Genomic DNA, 20,003 nt, shown 5'->3' with positions numbered 1-20,003 from the left:
CACGCAAGTTCTTACCATGCTGTGGTGGACATATGCTAAAAATGAATTGAAGAGATGCACTGTATAGCTTCATGAATGATCCTAAAGAGCATAGTTCTAACTAGACTTTTGCGAAACCAGTTAAAATACATATTTTTAATTATACTAATTTACGATTATTCTATTAATCTATATACAAATAACAGTTAGACATAACGTGTGCTTTTCTGATATAAAATATTTACTGTATTATTGAAAATAAATAAGTGAGTCGCTTTAATGGGCGGGGCCGAGGGAGTATATTGTGTGATTTGCAAGCTTACATTACGAGAAATAGGAGGGCTAGCAAAGAATGCAGTCAGTAGTGTGTCCCTTTAAGACAGCAAGGATCTTAACTAGTTAAATACACTGTATGACCCGCTGGACAACCGTACTGCTTTGGGTTTGGACTACCAGTAATATTGTCCTTGGGGTTTTAAATATATCTATTTTATAAACATTGTAACGTTTCATTCTCCACGGGAGAACAATTCTGTTTTTTTAAAAAGCCATGGCTTCTGACGAGCTAGCATCCAAGCTGACCCGCCGTCTGAAGATCGAAGAAGGAGCGGAGGAGCCGGTGTCTCTGACCGGCACGCAGGATGGGGTAGGCGGGCGAAGCGAGGAGGAGAAGCCGTCGACGGCGAATGCAGACTCGGAGTTGGGGGCTAAGCTGCTGCGCAGGACGGATATCAACGATGGGGTTGCAGAGCACCAGCAACCCAGTAAAAAGGTGTTCAACCCCTACACCGAGTTCAAGGAGTTTTCGAGGAAGCAAATCAAGGACATGGAGAAAATGTTCAAACAGTGAGTTGTCTATTTCAGATACCAGCACATGCATTTGCAGTGGAGTGGGGGGGCTTAAGTTTATGTGTAGCGTGACCGACAGAAAAATAGTAATTCACAGGTAAACACAGTTCTGTTTCAGGCGTACAGTAAACTGTAATGACTGCACAGGTGAAGTTTATACAAATCGCTTAAGCTAACCTACAGATAATAATGCTTGCGGAGAAGTGGTTAATCAAATAAAATACTGAAATATATGGCAGGTGTTGTAAAAACTGAAATGATAATCGTGTGCTTAGAGGCAAATATAAATGTAGGCTACAGACTGCTCAAGTGAATTTAAACAGTACAGTGCACAGGCTGACTGACTCGTTAAAATCGGGAAGTACATTGTGTTCAAATATAATTTGTGAATGTCGCTTCCTAAAGCAAAATGAAAAGATGCACTTAAATGATTGATTCAAATCATTGCATTGCATGTGCTGAGTGAGTTACGTGTATTATTATTATTATTATTATTATTATTATTATTATTATTATTGTTATTATTATTATTGTAGCGCACTGTGTGTTAATAATATAGGCATCCCCTTACCCCAATAAATATAAAGCAGTATATCTTGGAGCATTCCACTTGAGGTATTTATATGCTATACTCTGTTTGGCTTTTGATGTCTATGAAGTGCGTGCGCGGGAGTGCGATTAAAAAAAAAAAAAAAAAAACCCCGTCACAATCTAAACTACTTAGCAATTTAATAAAGACCGACCCCCACAAATCTTGGAAACCGTACACTGTTCCCTTGCCAACAATGCGGTTGACAAGGGCTTCCTTGTACTTTGCTCGCCCAGTGAACTGCCGCCAGTCCCTGTATGTTTGTCCGCATTGAACCGTTGATTCTCTGTCCATAGCTGTAGTTGGTATTTTGTTATTGTGTTTCAATGCTCATTAAATCTGGGTGATTGACAGACACAGGATGTGTGGGTGTCGTTTTTTTTAGGTTTTTTGGGGAGAGAGGGAAGGGTCTCGGTAAAGAATACTTAAGAAGAAATATATTTAAGTAAGAAGCTTATAGTTTTTTTCTTTCAAGGCCTTTCCTCTGTTAGTTTTTTACCTTTTATTATTTACTGAATACTTCATGAAAGAGTATTTCAAGTTATCGCTGCTGTTCTTTTCAATTCTGCATTCTGGTGACTGGAAGGGCTGAGGCCAGAATTTAGAGAATCCTGGAGTCATGTGTGAGTCTTCATGGCTTGCATTTGAGACAAGAAGTGGGTTTAAACTTCCTGACAGCAAGCGCTTGTCTCGCTGTAGCCAATCAGAATCAAATTCTGCCTAAATGCACTACTTGTCTGGCACACTGGTATTCCAGGTATTTTTTTAAAGTAGTGGCAAGCTCATACATTGTTCTCAAGCAGTAATTGTGACTGATGATATAGATCTTAGGGTGTGGCATTTGTTTAGCAATTTACTCCACTCTGATCGTTTGCTTGTCTGAGCAGATAGTCAACCCCTCTTTATTTCTGAACTACTCATACTGCATTAGCAGTTGTACCCTATATGGTCTGCTACGAATGCAGATCAACTGGAAAGGTGAGGTTTTTTACATCCAGTGGATTTCTGGAATGGTAACTGCCATTACTGGTACACTATAATCCCGAGACTGTGTGTAGAACTTGCTTAAAATGTAGTGTCCAGGTTTATGGAGAATGAAGGGATCTGCACACAGGTTTATGGAGGATGAAGGGATCCGCACACAGGTTTATGAAGGATGAAGGGATCCGCACACAGGTTTATGGAGGATGAAGGGATCCGCACACAGGTTTATGAAGGATGAAGGGATCCGCACACAGGTTTATGAAGGATGAAGGGATCCCGCACACAGGTTTATGGAGGATGAAGGGATCCGCACACAGGTTTATGGAGGATGAAGGGATCCGCACACAGGTTTATGAAGGATGAAGGGATCCGCACACAGGTTTATGGAGGATGAAGGGATCCCGCACACAGGTTTATGGAGGATGAAGGGATCCGCACACAGGTTTATGGAGGATGAAGGGATCCGTACACAGGTTTATGGAGAATGAAGGGATCCGCACACAAGTTTATGGAGAATGAAGGGATCCGCACACAGGGGGTCATGCATATTCCTTAAAGCCGTCTAGATCAGTCAGCATGCATGGGCACTAGGCTAAATAAAACAATAAAGCAACTGTCTTTAGCCTTTGCATTTCTTTACCCTGAGAGCCCCTCCAGTCTCTTAACTCTTTTCCCGCCCATGATGCTCTGCTTCACTTATTAAAAGCAAAACTGAATACAGAAACCCATTATTTCAGTTTAAAGCTAGGAGCCAATAGCCTCCATCACTGAAACTCCGTGAATATATTTTAGACACAGAACTCCCCATTCCAAACCGTAAGGTTAAGGGTTAGGCTGTAATTTTAACCTCAGGGATTTCCTTTTCTGTGTGTAATTTCAGGGAAATTTGTCTTGGTTTCACAAGGCAGGCTGGAGTACTTATACCTGGGACCATAGCGTGATGGGTCTGTGTGTGATCTGAATACAGATTTGAAGGTACTGCCATTAGGTCATCACATTATTCATGTTTCTCTGAGCAGCATGCAACAAATGTTCATTTTGATTTGATTGGAAACACCTATCTCAAGTCCTGGATCTAATCAAGCATTGCTGGAACTGAAGAGAGCAGTGAAAAGAAAACATTATTGAGTATTCAGTTCGTTGTTTTTCTGTGAGATGTGATCAGTATTAAAAAATGATATTGTTTAGTGGTGATACTATACAAAAATGCAAAGTAGGCAAATGTACCTCAAATTTAGCAAAATAAGATTCCGTACACATGGCAATGCACACGTTCACCTTCTAGACCTTTGTCTTTAATACAGATGAATGTGTTTTTTTTACTTGTATTATTGCTAATTTTTATATGGGAGAAAAATATGTATTGTCATAGAAAGGTAATTAAGTAGTCTTATTTTACCCTTCTAAGATCTTTGGGAGCTGTATCGTAGCTAATGCTTTCCGTAAGTTCTTGCTCTTTCTAACATAGCCAAACTTTACCATGAAAGGCAGGTCTATTTGTGGCTACTGTAGTAATCTTCCTTCTCTTTTTAAAACGCTATTGAGAAACAGCAATGCCAGCTTGCAGAAGTCCTAGTGAAACAGGTTAAAGTTCACTCACAGATGCACATTAAGAATGCCTGCTCATTGTTTATCAACTGTTTGTTATGTTGCCTGATAGCTTTCTGTTCTGTAAGTCAAAATCACTTGATCTGCAATTACACTATGTGACCCCTTCACAAAGAAGCATGTATGTGTTGTGTTAGGAAAAAAATCTAAAGAAGCAGAACTAAAAGCTCAACAGAAAGGAAACTGATAAAATTACTGTTAAAAAGAGCTAGGAAACAAATCCAGCAGGGGAAGGTTAAGAGTTCTGAAGTGTCAGTATCATTTTAAAATAGACTGCATCGTGCCCACTGATGAGCACATCAGCAATCCATAACAAATGTCTCTCCCCTTATCCCGCTTATCTATTGCCATGTCGACATTTTGCTCCTGTTTAAAATTGATTTCCAAACTACAGTACTACAATGCGGTGCCATTAAATCTGATGTTCACAGCCAACTCATTTCCCATGGCAACCACGTTATAAAGTGGACAGTGAAATGGTCGTGCATTTGGCAGACAGGCCGCAACTAGTACGGTACAGCAATTCATTGTGGAGTTGTAGTGGGGGAGGATGTGGGTGAAGTCGGTCTTTCTTGCTGCAGCATACTAAGATAGTTCTATGTTAATGGGAGTAATAGGACCACACCAGACTCTTGCAATATTTCCTGCCCATTGGAAACTGTGTATGCTGGTTTAGTTGGGGACCTGTTACCTGTAACACACACAGGAAGTAAATGTTAAAGAGTAATATTATTTGTTTTCCTCTTTTTTTCAGTTTGTCATACATCCTTGTAAGATTTTAACCCTTAGAAGTTTCAGGTCCATGTCAGAATCCAGAGTGTGGATGTATAGGGCAAAGGAAATACCACAAAATACATAAATGTTGTATTTTTTGCACCCGTTGGGCGTGTTGCAGGGGGGTGGTTTAATGGTTACACTCTGCTACTTTATATATTTAGAGGTTATACATTATTCAAGCTGTATTGAGGCCACAGAGGTGCGTTAAACTTCTGAGTTTTAAAAAGCCACTGGGGTGTTATGGCTGAAACAGAAAGTGGAGAAAAAGATGAGTACATTAAGATAACTCTAATATTTCTTATCCAATCCAGGTTGAAATTGAATACAAATTTTACTATGGCTAGGTGTAGTTCTTGGAAAGGAGAGAGAGAGACACACTCCCTTAGAGACTGTAGATGAGCACAGAAAAATCACCTTTTTTTTTTTTTTCACCTTGCTAGTTTTAGTCTACATTCGGGGACTTGTTATTTATTTTGAATAAGAAACATTTCGTGCAGTATTTAATTGAGCACTTCGTGGCTGTGCTAATCTGTGTGGGGTTTGGAAGAGACAGTGAATACAAATAGCTCTCCAGTTTAAGAATGTAGGACTGTCTGTGTGTGTTGGCAATGCATAGCTACTATAGAAGTCTGCCAGCAGTTTGACAGTCAGAATATGATGTCAGACCAGTTTGTAAAGAGCAGCTAAGGGCCATATTCACAAACTGGTTACCACTGGGCTAAATATGCAAAAAAAACTTCATTAGAAAAAAACAAACTTGAATGTTACAGAACTAGCAAGAAACAGCCAGTGCAGCTACAGTAAGAGCTCTTATTATCCCTTGCTACTTCACAGTTTTCCATATATCTGGAGAACCACTTTGTCATCTTGCTATTAACATATTTTAGCATAAGTTATTGAGTATCGGATTCTCCGGGTATATTGAGGCGTCTGTCTGTCTGTCTATTCATCAATCCGTCTGTATGTCACCCTTACATTTTTGCATACTGTGTATCTAGAGAACCACTGATCCAATTGTCATGAAACTTGGTATAAACATTATTTATCAGATTCTGGGGATATATGCCATACGCTTGTTAAGATCAAGTGGACACCTGCAGAGCTGACCTTCCTTTTGCCCCATTCCATCCTGGCTTCACTTCCTTATCCCAACATGGGCACAAATTTGCTTTGTACGCTCTACAAAATGGCAGAATGTTTCCCTGCCCATCTCCAGCATGAAGACAGGCATTCACTCAAAGAAAACCCCCAGTATCAGTATGCTCACTTATAGACACTGGGGATAGGATCTCTTTTGTGCAAGAGCATGCATGGTCAATGACGTTATCACTCATTAAATATAACCCTATCTTCACCCCAGCATGGGAACAGGTCCTTTCTGGATACAATGCATGCCCACAACTAAAATCCCAAGCATACAAGTTGCGGCCACTGTATTGGGAAGTATTCAGGAAAGGTGCATCAAGAGCTGGACCACATGCAGCATTGTCTGCAGTATTTTAAGACCTTGAGCAGTTAGCTGTACAATGTTTTAATGCAAATATAAGAGGTTTGAAGAAGAAACGTGTAAGACTGCTGTCTGCTTGTTCGGAAGTCAAAGTGGAAGATGATGGCTGCAGAGATGTACTGATAGAATGCTTTTGGGTTGTTTTTTTTGTATTATTTTATAGTTGAGCTGGGTTTTTTTCTGCCCTTGCCCATAGTGTTTCCATGTTTGTGTGGAATACCGTTTTAGTGAGTTGAATACTGAGAGGAAGTGTTAAAAGCCTTGAAATTTAAAGAGAATGTTTTCTTAGAAAACTCTTGAGCTGCTCATAGTCTGGTGTGCATTGAATGCAGTTACTGGGCAAGCAATGAATAGAAAAAGACATTTTAGAACCAGAATAGCTTCTTCTAGCTACCTCCCTGTGTTCCTAATGCAGATGTTGCTAATGATTTGTAGGCAATTAGAATTTTATAAAATGACTTTAAAGTTTCACGTGTAAATAGCTTTACATTCAGTTTTCTTTTAGAGGGGGTTGGGGTGGAGGTGGGGTTACTTATTTACTATTTTATTTACTATTTTAAAATTCAGTTCTATGAACTACAATTGGGATGCAACTTTTTTTTCCATTTTTTTATGCACAAATTATTGAAATGATTTGAATTTGCACCGTATAGAACGCTCCTCATTTGAATGGGAGACCGCTTCAGTAAGCAGCCATTTGCATGCATGCCTTCACTCCATTTATGCAAAATGATCAGTTCAAACTTGTTTTTATATATGTGCATCTGTGTGGGATTAGGCAGCTCTGTCCCGCTGCGTTAGAAAAAGAATATTCATCTGTTGTAAGAGAGAGAATTACAGGCTACTATATTTCTCTTGTATTGACACTCAGGAAAGTCTGGATTTTGAGATTCGGTATATTTCTGTTGTAGTGGACCATCACTGGTGTTAATTCGCTGGTGTTGATAATTGTATTGATTTTGTTACCATTGTCCTGCATCAAGCAGACTCCAAGAATCCCTGGTAGTCAGTAACACAGTGCTGGTCAATTGAGATACGTTCACTTTAAGTTATCCTGCATCCTTGTTGCATTACAACAAATTTCACAACTGCCAATTACCAGTAGAATGTGCTATCTAATGCAGCAGAGAGAAGGTGTGGAAAATGGAGACAGGAGAGTGAGAGAAAGAGTACTGGCAGATATATCAGCTGACTGTCAGCCAAACAGCTGGAGGCAGACAACTGGGATTGTGGGTCCAGCGCAAGGGAAAAGACAACAGCTTCTTTAAACGATTTCTTTCCATTGCCCAGCCTCTTTAAGCATGCTAATCATTCATCCAGCACTTTAGTTGCAAGGCAGCAGGTTTAAAAGAAACAGATGAGCTTGTTTTTTTAGGTTAAAGTCACTGTATAGTAGGCCACACATGCATGTGAAAAAGTACCTAGGTCAAACCATTCGTAATCTCAGAATGCTCAATCAGAATTGAAGGGTAGTGCAGGATTCCCCTGATGTAATGCCAGGCCATCACTACAGAGGGGATTTGAATTAGATTGAGTGTAGCTTTAGAGCAAAGTTGTGAAGTCTGGCAAAATGTTCCCCTTCGCTGTGGCACATTGCCACTCTAATAGTCCACAGTTATTGTAAGACTGCTTTAAAAGACATGGTCTGTAGACAAATACTTTGCTTTAACTTCTTTGCTGTCACGGTAAACAAGTCCTACTGTGTGCATGTAGTAGCTTGCATGTAGTAGCTTGTGTCTATAGATTAAACTACCTCAACAAACTGGGCTGTGAACAAGGCCTTCTGCTGAAACAGATGTCATTAATCCTTAGAAGCACATCTAAGTCCCAAAGTCAGTATTTGCCTTTATTTCATAACAATAACAGCTTGTTTTATTTACTTTTAGGAAAGCGGTACAAACTTGGAACTAGAGCTTAGTTAAGCAGGCCTTTAGAAATTGAACGTTTCCTATGAAGCTGATACAAACAAGAGATTTGTTTTTTTTATCCTGTGGTGAAATCTCTTTATGGGGCTGATGCTAATTGAGAGAATTGCTCTGAAAGATTCAGGCCTACTACTAAATAGCCAATCAGATATCTTTAAAAAAGACTATTATCCAATCAACTGAAGCTGCTGTCGCTGGGCCATTGTTGTGCCAGGCTGTTGCTCGGTATTGGTCCCCAGTTACTGCTGTGAGACAAATACATCACTCAGTCTTTCAAATGCATCACGCAATCTTCCTTCATTCCCCTCTGTGTGGCTATCTGCAGCAGTGTGCCCACATCTCCTAGGGCAGTGCTTCCTTTCAGCAGCAGAGGGCTGCTAGTGGGCTGCGGGACTCGCTATCTGCTGAGCATGACTTTGTTAAAGCACCTCTTGAATTAACTTTTAAATAAACACTGGACTAGATGACAGCTCGCAGTGCTAACCGTCAAGTATTTTGTGCAGTTAACTTTGGCTCCTGTGAATAACGGTGACGGAAATTGACTGGCTTTTTATTTTTTTTACACTGCAAGACATTTTTAAATTTGTTTGATCTGAACGGTAACATATAAAAACTAAAACTATAAACTAAAACGCATACACAAAAATTTGACTTGGACAATTGTATGAAAATATGCAGTAATTAAATGGTTATTAATGAGTATTTTGCTACATTCCTTGATTGATACACGCCCTGGTGCTCTGTTGGGAGTCTCGTTGTATTACGAGCACATGCATGTTTTCAGGGTTTCTTTTGCTTCTTGCTTTTTAATTCGATTCGAATCGGGATGCTGGTTTGAACCCAGTTGTGGTAACCCTTGGGACATTCTTTAGCACAACTGATTGAGAGTAAGATAGCATGTTACTGCAGGTTTCCATTGTGCCTACAGCAATAGATCAGGATGCTACAGCTCTACTCTAATTGTGTATTTCCAGCTGCGCCAGTGGAAATTAATGTTGCAGTGAATGATCTATTTATTTTAATCTCTTTTGTGTCTCAGGATTTTCAATTTGCCATTATCTGTACCTTCCCAAGGGCCAAAAAAAACCCCATTTGTGCAGGAGAAATGAAAACAAAAGGTGGCTTGAAGCAATGAGTGTCTATGGCAAGCATTCCCTTCTTGCTGTCCTGCTTGTGACTTGCATTTCCAATAGCCCCACATGAGAGGCTGCCTCGCACACTGCATAGCGATGAGAGCCCTGCACTAAACTGGCTGGATTCGTGTGCTGAATGGTGGGAATGAGCTGTAAGCGACTGACAGAATGGACTGCTGCAGTATGATGATTATAAATGCTGATACCGGCTGCTTTTACTACTGCTTCAAACAGCGCGATACACTGTCAAACCTGCTTAATATCACCCTCCACTCCTGATCACCACATTGAAATACAATGGGTCGTATTCTGGTTAATATCACTCACATTAATTAGTCATACAGCCGATTAGTGCATGTTTACAGCTTTCTTGTGTTTTTATTATTGCACAGTGTGTTGTGCATGTACAGTAGACTGCACACAGAAAAGTAATTGTATTATTGAACACTGCTGTAATCAATGCAATACCTTGTGCCTTATTTCGTGTTACATAGAAAATCAGGCATATTTGTTTTAAGGTCTTTTTTGTTAGGTTATTGGTGAACGACAGATGATGTCAGTTCTGTCACCGTTTTGGAAGTGACTTGGGTGCCATTGTCCATTGCGTTTCTTGGGCACTAACTTTGCAAGCTCCAGAATAAAATACAATCCTAGTATATTGCACAAGCCTGCTCTAGTTCATTGTTGTTCCTCTGTGTTAAAACGTCAGCAAGGAGCATCAATACCAATAAGCTTCACTGTACCTCATGACGTGAGTGAGTTTGTGAAGATGGCTGAAAGATGAGGGTTAACGAGAAAACAGCTCTATGTGAGAGTGTGTCGCTGCTCGTGGAATACCTGTTTGACTCTTAGGAGCCGGCTCAATCATGCCTAGTTAGATGAGCCTTGCATCTCCGCCAGTGCCCGAGTTCTCATTGTTAGTTTATTGTCAGACTGTGCAGTTCAAAGTCTAGGAACAAGCCCTTTTGGCAGCAGCCATTGCACCATACTTTCTCTGCAAATACGAAAACTAATAAGTAATCATTAACCACAGCTTTATGATATATTATTAAACGGTCACAGGATGCTGAATTTATGCAGGAATATAGGCTAGGGATGAAAATGAGACTCCCTAACATAGCAGTTTCACCCATTCTAGGTTTTACTACGAGCTTGATTAGCCACAGTGTATTGGTTACCAGCTCAGGTGTGATCTATTAATCTCCTAGTAAAACCGGCAATGAATCAAACTGCTATACAATGGGAGTCTTATTTCCATCCCTGTATGCACCAGTAGAAGCGAACAGGCAAAGACTAAAACATGATTTACTTATTTATTGAAATCCTGCTAATCCTAATACTGTATGGGAGCTTTCATTCAAGATAGGGGAACGGCAGATGAAGGGAATTCTGTTAAGGGGCTGAGATACATGATCGGTTTATAATGTCACAGTTTTGACAGTATAGAGAATGGCAGGGGTATGATTTTTTTTTTTTAAAGCGGGTGCCATGAGCCTTACCGCTGTTTCAACACAAAATGGTGGGCTTGATGTCAAGAATGTGGTTTATGGCAGTCTAATTGGCTAAGAACTCCTCAGTAGTCTACAATATCGGGTCCTAGGACAGCGAATGGCTACAAGATGACACAAAAACAAAACAAGTGGATAAACCGAACCCAGACAGAACAGAACGTTGTGTTAAACTGGCCTGCTGTTTTGCCGACGGGAGGTAATTTAATTATCATGTCATTCTTCCTGCCTCGTGTTCTTGCAGGCAAACCGTTCAGCAGCAGACAGCTGGATCCCAGTGCAGCAGTCAGTGTCGATATGGGATTATTGTTGTTCGCTCTGAAAAGGCCTCACTGCTAATTAACCCTCTGGTTTCTCGGTGCCTGCATGTGCTTTGAGCCTTGAAGCCTTTCAAATCCTTCTCCCCCTCTGGAGTTGCAGCAAAAAGCAGCCTCGCTTGGGTGGCTTATAAATTTTCAAGGATCAACAATTCTTTAAAATCCTGTTTTAACTCCCATGAATTGCAACTTGATCCAGTAGTTACTGGTTCTGTTTCTCTGCTTTTTGTTTCTCAGATTTTTAAAGACAGACATGTACCACTATTCTCTCCCCAATAAAGCGGTGGGGGGTGGCAGACTAAATCAAGACTAAACAAATGATCAATGTTTTTTTACTCTTTTTGCTGACATTTGGAATTGTGTTTTTACCGGTTTAGTCAATACAGGTATAAGCCTTGTGCAGCAGTGTGTGTGCAGTGTAAGGCTACATTTTTTTCATTAATTATTTGAAGTTTATTCCATATTATAAAAGTGGCATGAATATATTATAAATTCATTGCAACTTAAACACCTTGCAGACACGTTGGGTCCAATAAATGCGCTCTCACTGTAGCTGCTTGTGCAAACTCTTATTGACAGAATTGCAACTGGCAGTTCTGTATATTTTTGTCTGTTTTGTGTCTATTTTGGAGTCACTCACCACAATTGCCTGAATTGTAACTTGTCTTTCTGTGACCCACGCACAACTGCTGTGCTGAACCGCTGGCCTTGCTAGAATATGCTTCATGGTCTGTTTCAAGTTTTTTCTTATTTTATTTTAGAATCGTGTTAATGACTGACTGTCATCTGCTTTTTTTAGAGCTCTGAAAATCAAACCGTTTGCTGTTACCAGCGCCTGTATAAACCTGTCAGTGTTACCAGCGCCTGTATAAACCTGTCAGTGTCAGCAGCGCCTGTATAAACCTGTCAGTGTCAGCAGCGCCTGTATAAACCTGTCAGTGTCAGCAGCGCCTGTATAAACCTGTCAGTGTTAGCAGCGCCTGTATAAACCTGTCAGTGTTAGCAGCGCCTGTATAAACCTGTCAGTGTCAGCAGCGCCTGTATAAACCTGTCAGTGTTACCAGCGCCTGTATAAACCTGTCAGTGTCAGCAGCGCCTGTATAAACCTGTCAGTGTCAGCAGCGCCTGTATAAACCTGTCAGTGTCAGCAGCGCCTGTATAAACCTGTCAGTGTCAGCAGCGCCTGTATAAACCTGTCAGTGTTACCAGCGCCTGTATAAACCTGTCAGTGTCAGCAGCGCCTGTATAAACCTGTCAGTGTCAGCAGCGCCTGTATAAACCTGTCAGTGTCAGCAGCGCCTGTATAAACCTGTCAGTGTCAGCAGCGCCTGTATAAACCTGTCAGTGTCAGCAGCGCCTGTATAAACCTGTCAGTGTCAGCAGCGCCTGTATAAACCTGTCAGTGTCAGCAGCGCCTGTATAAACCTGTCAGTGTCAGCAGCGCCTGTATAAACCTGTCAGTGTCAGCAGCGCCTGTATAAACCTGTCAGTGTTACCAGCGCCTGTATAAACCTGTCAGTGTTACCAGCGCCTGTATAAACCTGTCAGTGTCAGCAGCGCCTGTATAAACCTGTCAGTGTCAGCAGCGCCTGTATAAACCTGTCAGTGTTAGCAGTAGATTTGATTTACTATTTATTGTCATCTTTGCATTTATTTCAGTTTTTAAATGGTTTTTCACATACAGTATGCAATTACAGTGGTTTACAAAGGTTCTATAAATGATAAACTGTAGGGGAAGCAAAACAAATCTTCAGAAAACCAGACATTTCTGGTTGAACATTTAGTAAAATACTACATAATGATTTCTATTTTGATTTACTGTTTAAACGTTTAAACTTTTGCAGCCTGAGACGTTGGGGATCGTGATAGGTGAGGGACAATGGCACTGGCTTCAGTCAAGCACTCTGCCAGCAGACAGTCACCATGAGAGCCTCCCCTCACAGTTCTGCGAGCGAGAGAGCACAGCCCTGACCTGAACATCCCCCTGTCGAGCTCAGTCGTATGATAATTTGGACAAAAGTCCACCGGGACAAAGTGGAAAATTGCTAAACCAATTGCCTTTGTGTTCAGAGTAGCTAGATTTGAACCCAGGCCTCCAAAGGTTAAAGGCATGAAAGGCTAGTGAATTAGCACACTGCACACCAGGTTTCTGTGTTGATAATCAAATAGTGTTGTACCATTTTCACTAATCACTGAAGAGACATCAACATATCTCTGTTGAGAATTTGTCTTATCCTGTGTATCAATGAAGTCCTGAGAAAAGAACATACGGCTCAGTTCTAAAGTAAAAAAAAAAAAAAAAAAACAGACGTTTTTGTGTTTAATAGTAGTTCATGAGTACAGTCTTTTTTTGTGATATTATTATAAGTTAATACGTCATGTGTAGGATGTCTCTTTTAACAGACAAACCTGCTCAAGATTACATCTTTTCTAACAGTGAGATACCTTGCACACTTCTACAAATACATGCAATAAATGAAGGGATGAGAAGCAGTTCTATCAAGTGATATTTGAATCCTTTGACTCCTTGAGAGAGTTGTACCTGTTAAACATCACAAGCACATACAGCTCTGTTCAGTGTTACAGTGCTCCAGGCATGCTGTCGTGTCGTAGCAGCTTTTGCTGGAATAGTTAGTAAGCATGGCAAATAAAAATCTAAGCAGAAATTACAATAGAGAATCACACATTTACAGAAAATATTTATTACTTTAAATATTATACAAAAAATCCCTATATTATATATTTGTATGCATGTACTAGTAGCTAGGAATACTCATAATACTAGTACAACAAAACCTTGGCTGACATCATTGCAAAAATCAATTTTAGTAAAAGTAAAATGGGCAAATACCCCACCCAGTCATTCTGATAATGTTTAAGGCACCACTCAACTTTTGTGATATATTAGTAGTTTCTTAAAGTTTTTTTAAACATTTTTGAAAGAGAAGATAATTCAGGGATTTCAAGATATGTTGTATGCAAGCTGTCAGAGCGATAAAATGAGTAACACATGTTCCACACCCTAGCACCACAATCCAACAGCTTATAACATACAGTATAACATAGTTAACTTTTCAGTGTCTCTGTGGTTTCTGAATGGGTGGGTCTGCACATTGTCTGTTCTTTTGTATGCTGGAACCATGCTAGTAGCATGGCTTGAAACGAACACGAGCCCTGCACCCAGTTCATTTCACAACTTCAAGTCCTTCTTAAATGATCAGGAGCTTGGTGTTAAATACATTGTTCCTCCCTTATAGCTGCATGAACAACTCCTATTAGTAAACATAATGCTTTCAGGAGAAGTGTGATCAATTTAGAGCACCTTTACCAGGGGCCTGATTGCCCTCAACCTTATGAGAAACACACACAACTTGTAGAACCACTGTTCTACACGATCTGGTATCCCAACTTATCATAGCCTGAACACTAATCATCAACTCAGACAACATATACATGGCTCTCTTTCTCCACATTGACTGGAGATGGGATAAACTCTCTGCATTTACTGTAGTTTGTATCAACTGTTCACAATTAGTTTTAGGACCACAGTCTGCAGCACAATATATAGAATAACCAAGCAGCAGGACCTGGTTCCCAAGGGAAATGCTGGGTGATGCTTCTTCATTATTGGATTAATGCATTGCTTTGGCTTTCAAGTATACGGTCCCTTCTATCTGTTGAGTTCTAGAGATGTTGTGAGCTCAGCAGTGGCTGCTCCACCACAGGTACAGCAGCCACTCCAGTCAGCTCTACTCTGCAGCATTCACCAGAAGAAACAGAATCTCTCTTATACAGTAAACATTTCAGTGAATCCGAATGGCTTATTGTGGGAGCATTGTTGCAGGAGGGAGCATGATCTGGATTCACTTCAGTGTTTATTTGAGGTTTTTTTTTCTCCTGGCAAATGCACCCCTGAAGGAAAAAAAAATTGAGAAATGTGTTTTCCAGTTGATTCATAACTTATTATGTGTGAATTATTTATTCTTGTAAACACTGCGGGCTGATCTGTAGCAGTTCAAGTGGATGGATTACTGTTGCCTGCTGACCCCCAGCCCAATAAGAGTTTGCAAATAAAAAACAAAATAAATGAGGCAACGTGACTTTATTGGTGGTGTTTCATAGAGACCACATGCTTTTAGATAATTGTCTTTGTACTTGCACAGCAAAATTCTAAATTATTTTGTACCAAAACTCTGTGCTTATCTGTGTATTATTCTAACATCAACTTCTAAGAACCCTTTAGTCTTCAACATGGGACCAGCGTTAAGGAGCAGATGCACAATGGAAGTATATCTAATTTACTTCTTAGTTGCCTTTAAATTGTCTGTGTTTGTCACTGCTAGTAATTTGCAGTAATGTAATCTTGAAATAATGTGACGTGATTGCAGTTTCATCATGATTATAGCTTCACACACCAGCAGGCTGTCGGAATACTAATGCTCATTTCATTGCCCTGTTTAGATAGTGTAGGTGATTCAGACATGCTGTCTCAAGGCACACCTGCAAGCAAGCTGACTCATCTCAAGGTGTTTGTGTTTGCAAAACATGAAATTGAATACAATTAAGGGAGGGTGTTTAGACGGCTGTGGCAGGGTTTATTTTTGGCTCCCGATGATTGTCTTAGGCTGTGTTCACACTGGGTCCGTTTAGATGGTTTGGTCTGCACTCGGTACAGTTTGGATTGAAGCGTGAATAACAGCTGCTGAACTCGGTCCTATTGCACATAGGAAACAAACTCGGAAGTAAACATTTTTCGCGTAGTTTAGTTCATATTCTGAGGAAACAAGTAAAGCAAAAAAAAAACAACTTGGTTATCTATAAAAATTTCAGATCTGCCAGAATTGATGTATGAGGACATTAGATGGTATTTCAATGTAAATTGTAATAGTGATATTTTGTTTATTGTACACCTTATTATTTTCTTAGCAATTTTTTATATTCACAAGTGTAAATGGGGAGGCGTGAAGCCTTCAGTCATAGCTCTTATGCACAAGATTGAAATCTATATAAAATCTTTAAAATTGATCAGTTCCATATTAGCTTGTAAGTCATGCAATTTATTAACCAAATACCTTATAATTCAGGTGCAGAATTACCTAAACTGCATTATTCTCCTATACTATAGGTTATAGGTATTCAATACATGTATTAATTAAATTAGTGAAGTGCTCCCCCAGTGCTTTCTTCCACAGCAATATGTAAGACTAAAACACGTTATATTAAAAACCGGAGAAATACATCAATAGCTGCCATCTTTCAATATGACTTGCTGGATATTGTAAACATCTGGTTCACATAGCCTATAAACGAACCGAGTTAGCTTGAAAACTGTATTGCATCCAAACAAACTCGGTCCCTTTGCTCACAGATAAGTGTGAACAGCTAGCACATGGATGCATTGTTTGAAACAAAACGAACCAGACCGAGTTCTGTTTGAACAATTATGAAGTTATGGATTCATTCTTGGTAGGATGTGTTTTTCCAGTATATTTTTTTTCCCTGCTGTTTGGAGGAAGGCTTTTTATTCCTGGCACTAGGACTCTTCTTTTGAAGCCAGTACCTCTTTAAATAAATTTATATAGCGGCATACCCATGACTGCGCCCGGGTAACTGGCAGAGTGAATCAGTTGTTTTCCTAGATTGTACTACAATTCTTAACTCTAGTTAGTTTTTCTTGACCTCTTTAGAAACCTGCAGTGGTGCATTAATAGTTCACTGCAGCGTTGAAAGAGTTCGTATATCTCCTCAGGAATTTCATTTAATTTTATATTTGTATTCCATTAATTCCTTAGTTTGAAATCTGTTTGCTGATACCTGATTGTATTCTTGTATTCGTCTGTACGTTTCATTCTACAGGACTCTTTAGAGAGCAGCACAGACAGAATGAGCTGCTCCAGAGACAGTGAAAAACAAGATGAGCTCAGAATTATTGGCTTGCTGTTACCCAGTCTCGTTGTTACCCTGTTTCAAATGTTTTTTATGCTCACTTAACTGTACTTTCTTGTAGTTTTATTAAAACCAAAGAAACGGAGCGTACCAGTGCTGTTTTCAATACCTGAATCCAAAGCAGAAAACATCTTCATAAATTCAATGTTTCCAACCTAACGACCCAACTACAATCCTTACAGGCACTAAACGCAATAAATACCATCGTCACAAATAACGACTTTCTCAAGCGTTTTGTAAACAGCATATCCCTTAGGGGGAGCACAGCGCCCCTCAGTGGGACAGTGTGAAGCACATTACATGGCAGCTTTCCTGTACCATTTTGTATATTAGTGCTGTGTGACTGATAGCTTCTACCCAGCCTCGTTGTTTAGAAGCATCATGACCTCAGTACAGTTCCCATACATCTGTACAGAATCACAGTTAAGGGAGTGATCGTTTAAAGTAATTGTAGCTAACAGAATAATTCCATAAATGCACTTCCATTAGCTCCATACTGCATGTCTGAATTGTGCAGTTGTGAAATAAACACATGCCACAGCACACATGCAGTTGATGTTATCTGGTGATATCTGGTACTACTTTAGGGTTAAGGAAACTCTGTTTCTGTGCCTGGGTTATCTATTTACATTTGTACTCCCTGAGCCGTGTCTTCATGTTATTGGCTGAAAGCATACCAGTCAATAGGGGAAGTAGCTGATTGTTTATTGACAGGAAAGAAGCCAGTGAAAAGGTGGGGACAATTTCACTCTTAAGGTCACTACGACCCAGGAAATATAAGACAGTCTACAAGCAGGGTTTCCCGGAGTTTTCTTTAAACCTAGTGCAGTACCAGATCTTGTTTTTAAATGAAAACGTGTTTCTTTCAAAACTATACATTTGAGACCAATAAAATGAATAGAGGTTCATGCAACTATTTTGTTAGCGACAAATTCCTGAACTTTCTGCAGTATGCAATCAGCATTAGTGCTCTGTTGATTTGTCTGCAGTGATTAGCATAGTGAACAGTGCCCTGAAACTGCCTTGTTTGTTTTAACGACCTGCTGATGGCTCTGTGAGTTCCAGTCATGTCTTCTGGCAGGGAATCGATGCTTCAGGTCATTTGTCCAGCAGGCAGGATGAAAAGGTTTTTTGGAATATGATTCGCGGCTGATGTTGAGTTGGAGTACACATATATTGGTTTCTATGTCCCCTTCGCTCAACTATAATATAATTCTACCAGTTTCCTATCTACAGTATGCTAAACTTTATAATGCAAAGTAGAGCTGGGAAAATAAATTAACACCCAAAGTAGCACTATAACATTAAAATATTCAATACAAAAAAAGTTACAAGCTCTTGCAGTGTCTAAAAAAAATACTATATAGATAGAGATATATAATCTATATCTATCTATGTCTATATACAGACGTGCTCACATTTGTTGGTACCCCTCCACAAAAAATAAAGAATGCACAATTTTCTCTGAAATAACTTGAAACTGACAAAAGTAATTGGCATCCACCATTGTTTATTCCATATTTAATAGAAATCAGACTCTGCTTTTGATTTTTTATTCAACATAATATTGTAAATAATAAAACAAATGAAAATGGCATGGACAAAAATGATGGGACCGCTAACCTAATATTTTGTTGCACAACCTTTAGAGGCAATCACTGCAATCAAACATTTTCTGTAGCCTCAATGAGACTTCTGCACCTGTTAACAGGTAGTTTGGCCCACTCTTCCTGAGCAAACTGCTCCAGCTGTCTCAGGTTTGATGGGTGCCTTCTCCAGACTGCAAGTTTCAGCTCTTTCCATAGATGTTCAATAGGATTCAGATCAGGACTCATAGAAGGCCACTTCAGAATAGTCCAATGTTTTGTTCTTATCCATTCTTGGGTGCTTTTAGCTGTGTGTTTTGGGTCATTATCCTGTTGGAGGACCCATGACCTGCGACTGAGACAGAGCTTTCTGACACTGGGCAGTACGTTTCGCTCCAGAATGCCTTGATAGTCTTGAGATTTCATTGTGCCCTGCACAGATTCAAGGCACCCTGTGCCAGGCGCAGCAAAGCAGCCCCAAAACAGAACCGAGCCTCCTCCATGTTTCACTGTAGGTATGGTGTTCTTTTCTTTGAAAGCTTCATTTTTTCGTCTGTGAACATAGAGCTGATGTGACTTGCCAAAAAGCTCCAGTTTTGACTCATCTGTCCAAAGGACATTCTCCCAGAAGGATTGTGGCTTGTCAATATGCATTTTAGCAAATTCCAGTCTGGCTTTTTTATGTTTTTCTTGTGAAGCCTCCTGGGTCTTCTTCCATGGAGCCCACTTTCGCTCAAAAAGCGACGGATGGTGCGATCAGAAACTGACGTACCTTCACCTTGGAGTTCAGCTTGTATCTCTTTGGCAGTTATCCTTGGTTCTTTTTCTACCATTCGCACTATCCTTCTGTTCAATCTGGGGTCGATTTTCCTCTTGCGGCCGCGCCCAGGGAGGTTGGCTACAGTTCCATGGACCTTAAACTTCTTAATAATATTTGCAACTGTTGTCACAGGAGCATCAAGCTGCTTGGAGATGGTCTTGTAGCCTTTACCTTTACCATGCTTGTCTATTATTTTCTTTCTGATCTCCTCAGACAACTCTCTCCTTTGCTTTCTCTGGCCCATGTTCAGTGTGGTGCACACAATGATACCAAACAGCACAGTGACTACTTTTCTCCATTTAAATAGGCTGAATGACTGATTACAAGATTGGAGACATGTGTGATACTAATTAAAGAAACTAATTAGTTTGAAATATCACTATAATCCAATTATTTATTATCTTTTCTAAGGGGTACCAACAAATGTGTCTAGGCCATTTTAGAATATCTTTGTAGAATAAGCAATAATTCATCT

At 39.9% G+C, this 20,003-nt stretch overlaps 1 protein-coding gene across 1 annotated transcript in view; it reads left to right on the top strand.

Moving 5' to 3' along the window:
- The first annotated feature begins 311 nt into the window (after positions 1 to 311).
- The window catches only part of LOC117432390 (EF-hand domain-containing protein D2), a 40,240-nt gene continuing 20,548 nt past the window's right edge, over positions 312 to 20,003 (top strand). Inside the window, exon 1 of the mRNA XM_034054263.3 lies at positions 312 to 825. Within this exon, the coding sequence (XP_033910154.1) occupies positions 530 to 825 (296 nt within the window). The 5' untranslated portion in view covers positions 312 to 529. The remainder of the gene's footprint in view (positions 826 to 20,003) is intronic.

The sequence above is a fragment of the Acipenser ruthenus genome, chromosome 27 (assembly GCF_902713425.1).
Source record: "Acipenser ruthenus chromosome 27, fAciRut3.2 maternal haplotype, whole genome shotgun sequence".
In the NCBI taxonomy this organism is placed as follows: Eukaryota; Metazoa; Chordata; class Actinopteri; order Acipenseriformes; family Acipenseridae; genus Acipenser; species Acipenser ruthenus.
This window is presented reverse-complemented; position numbering and strand designations above follow the sequence as displayed.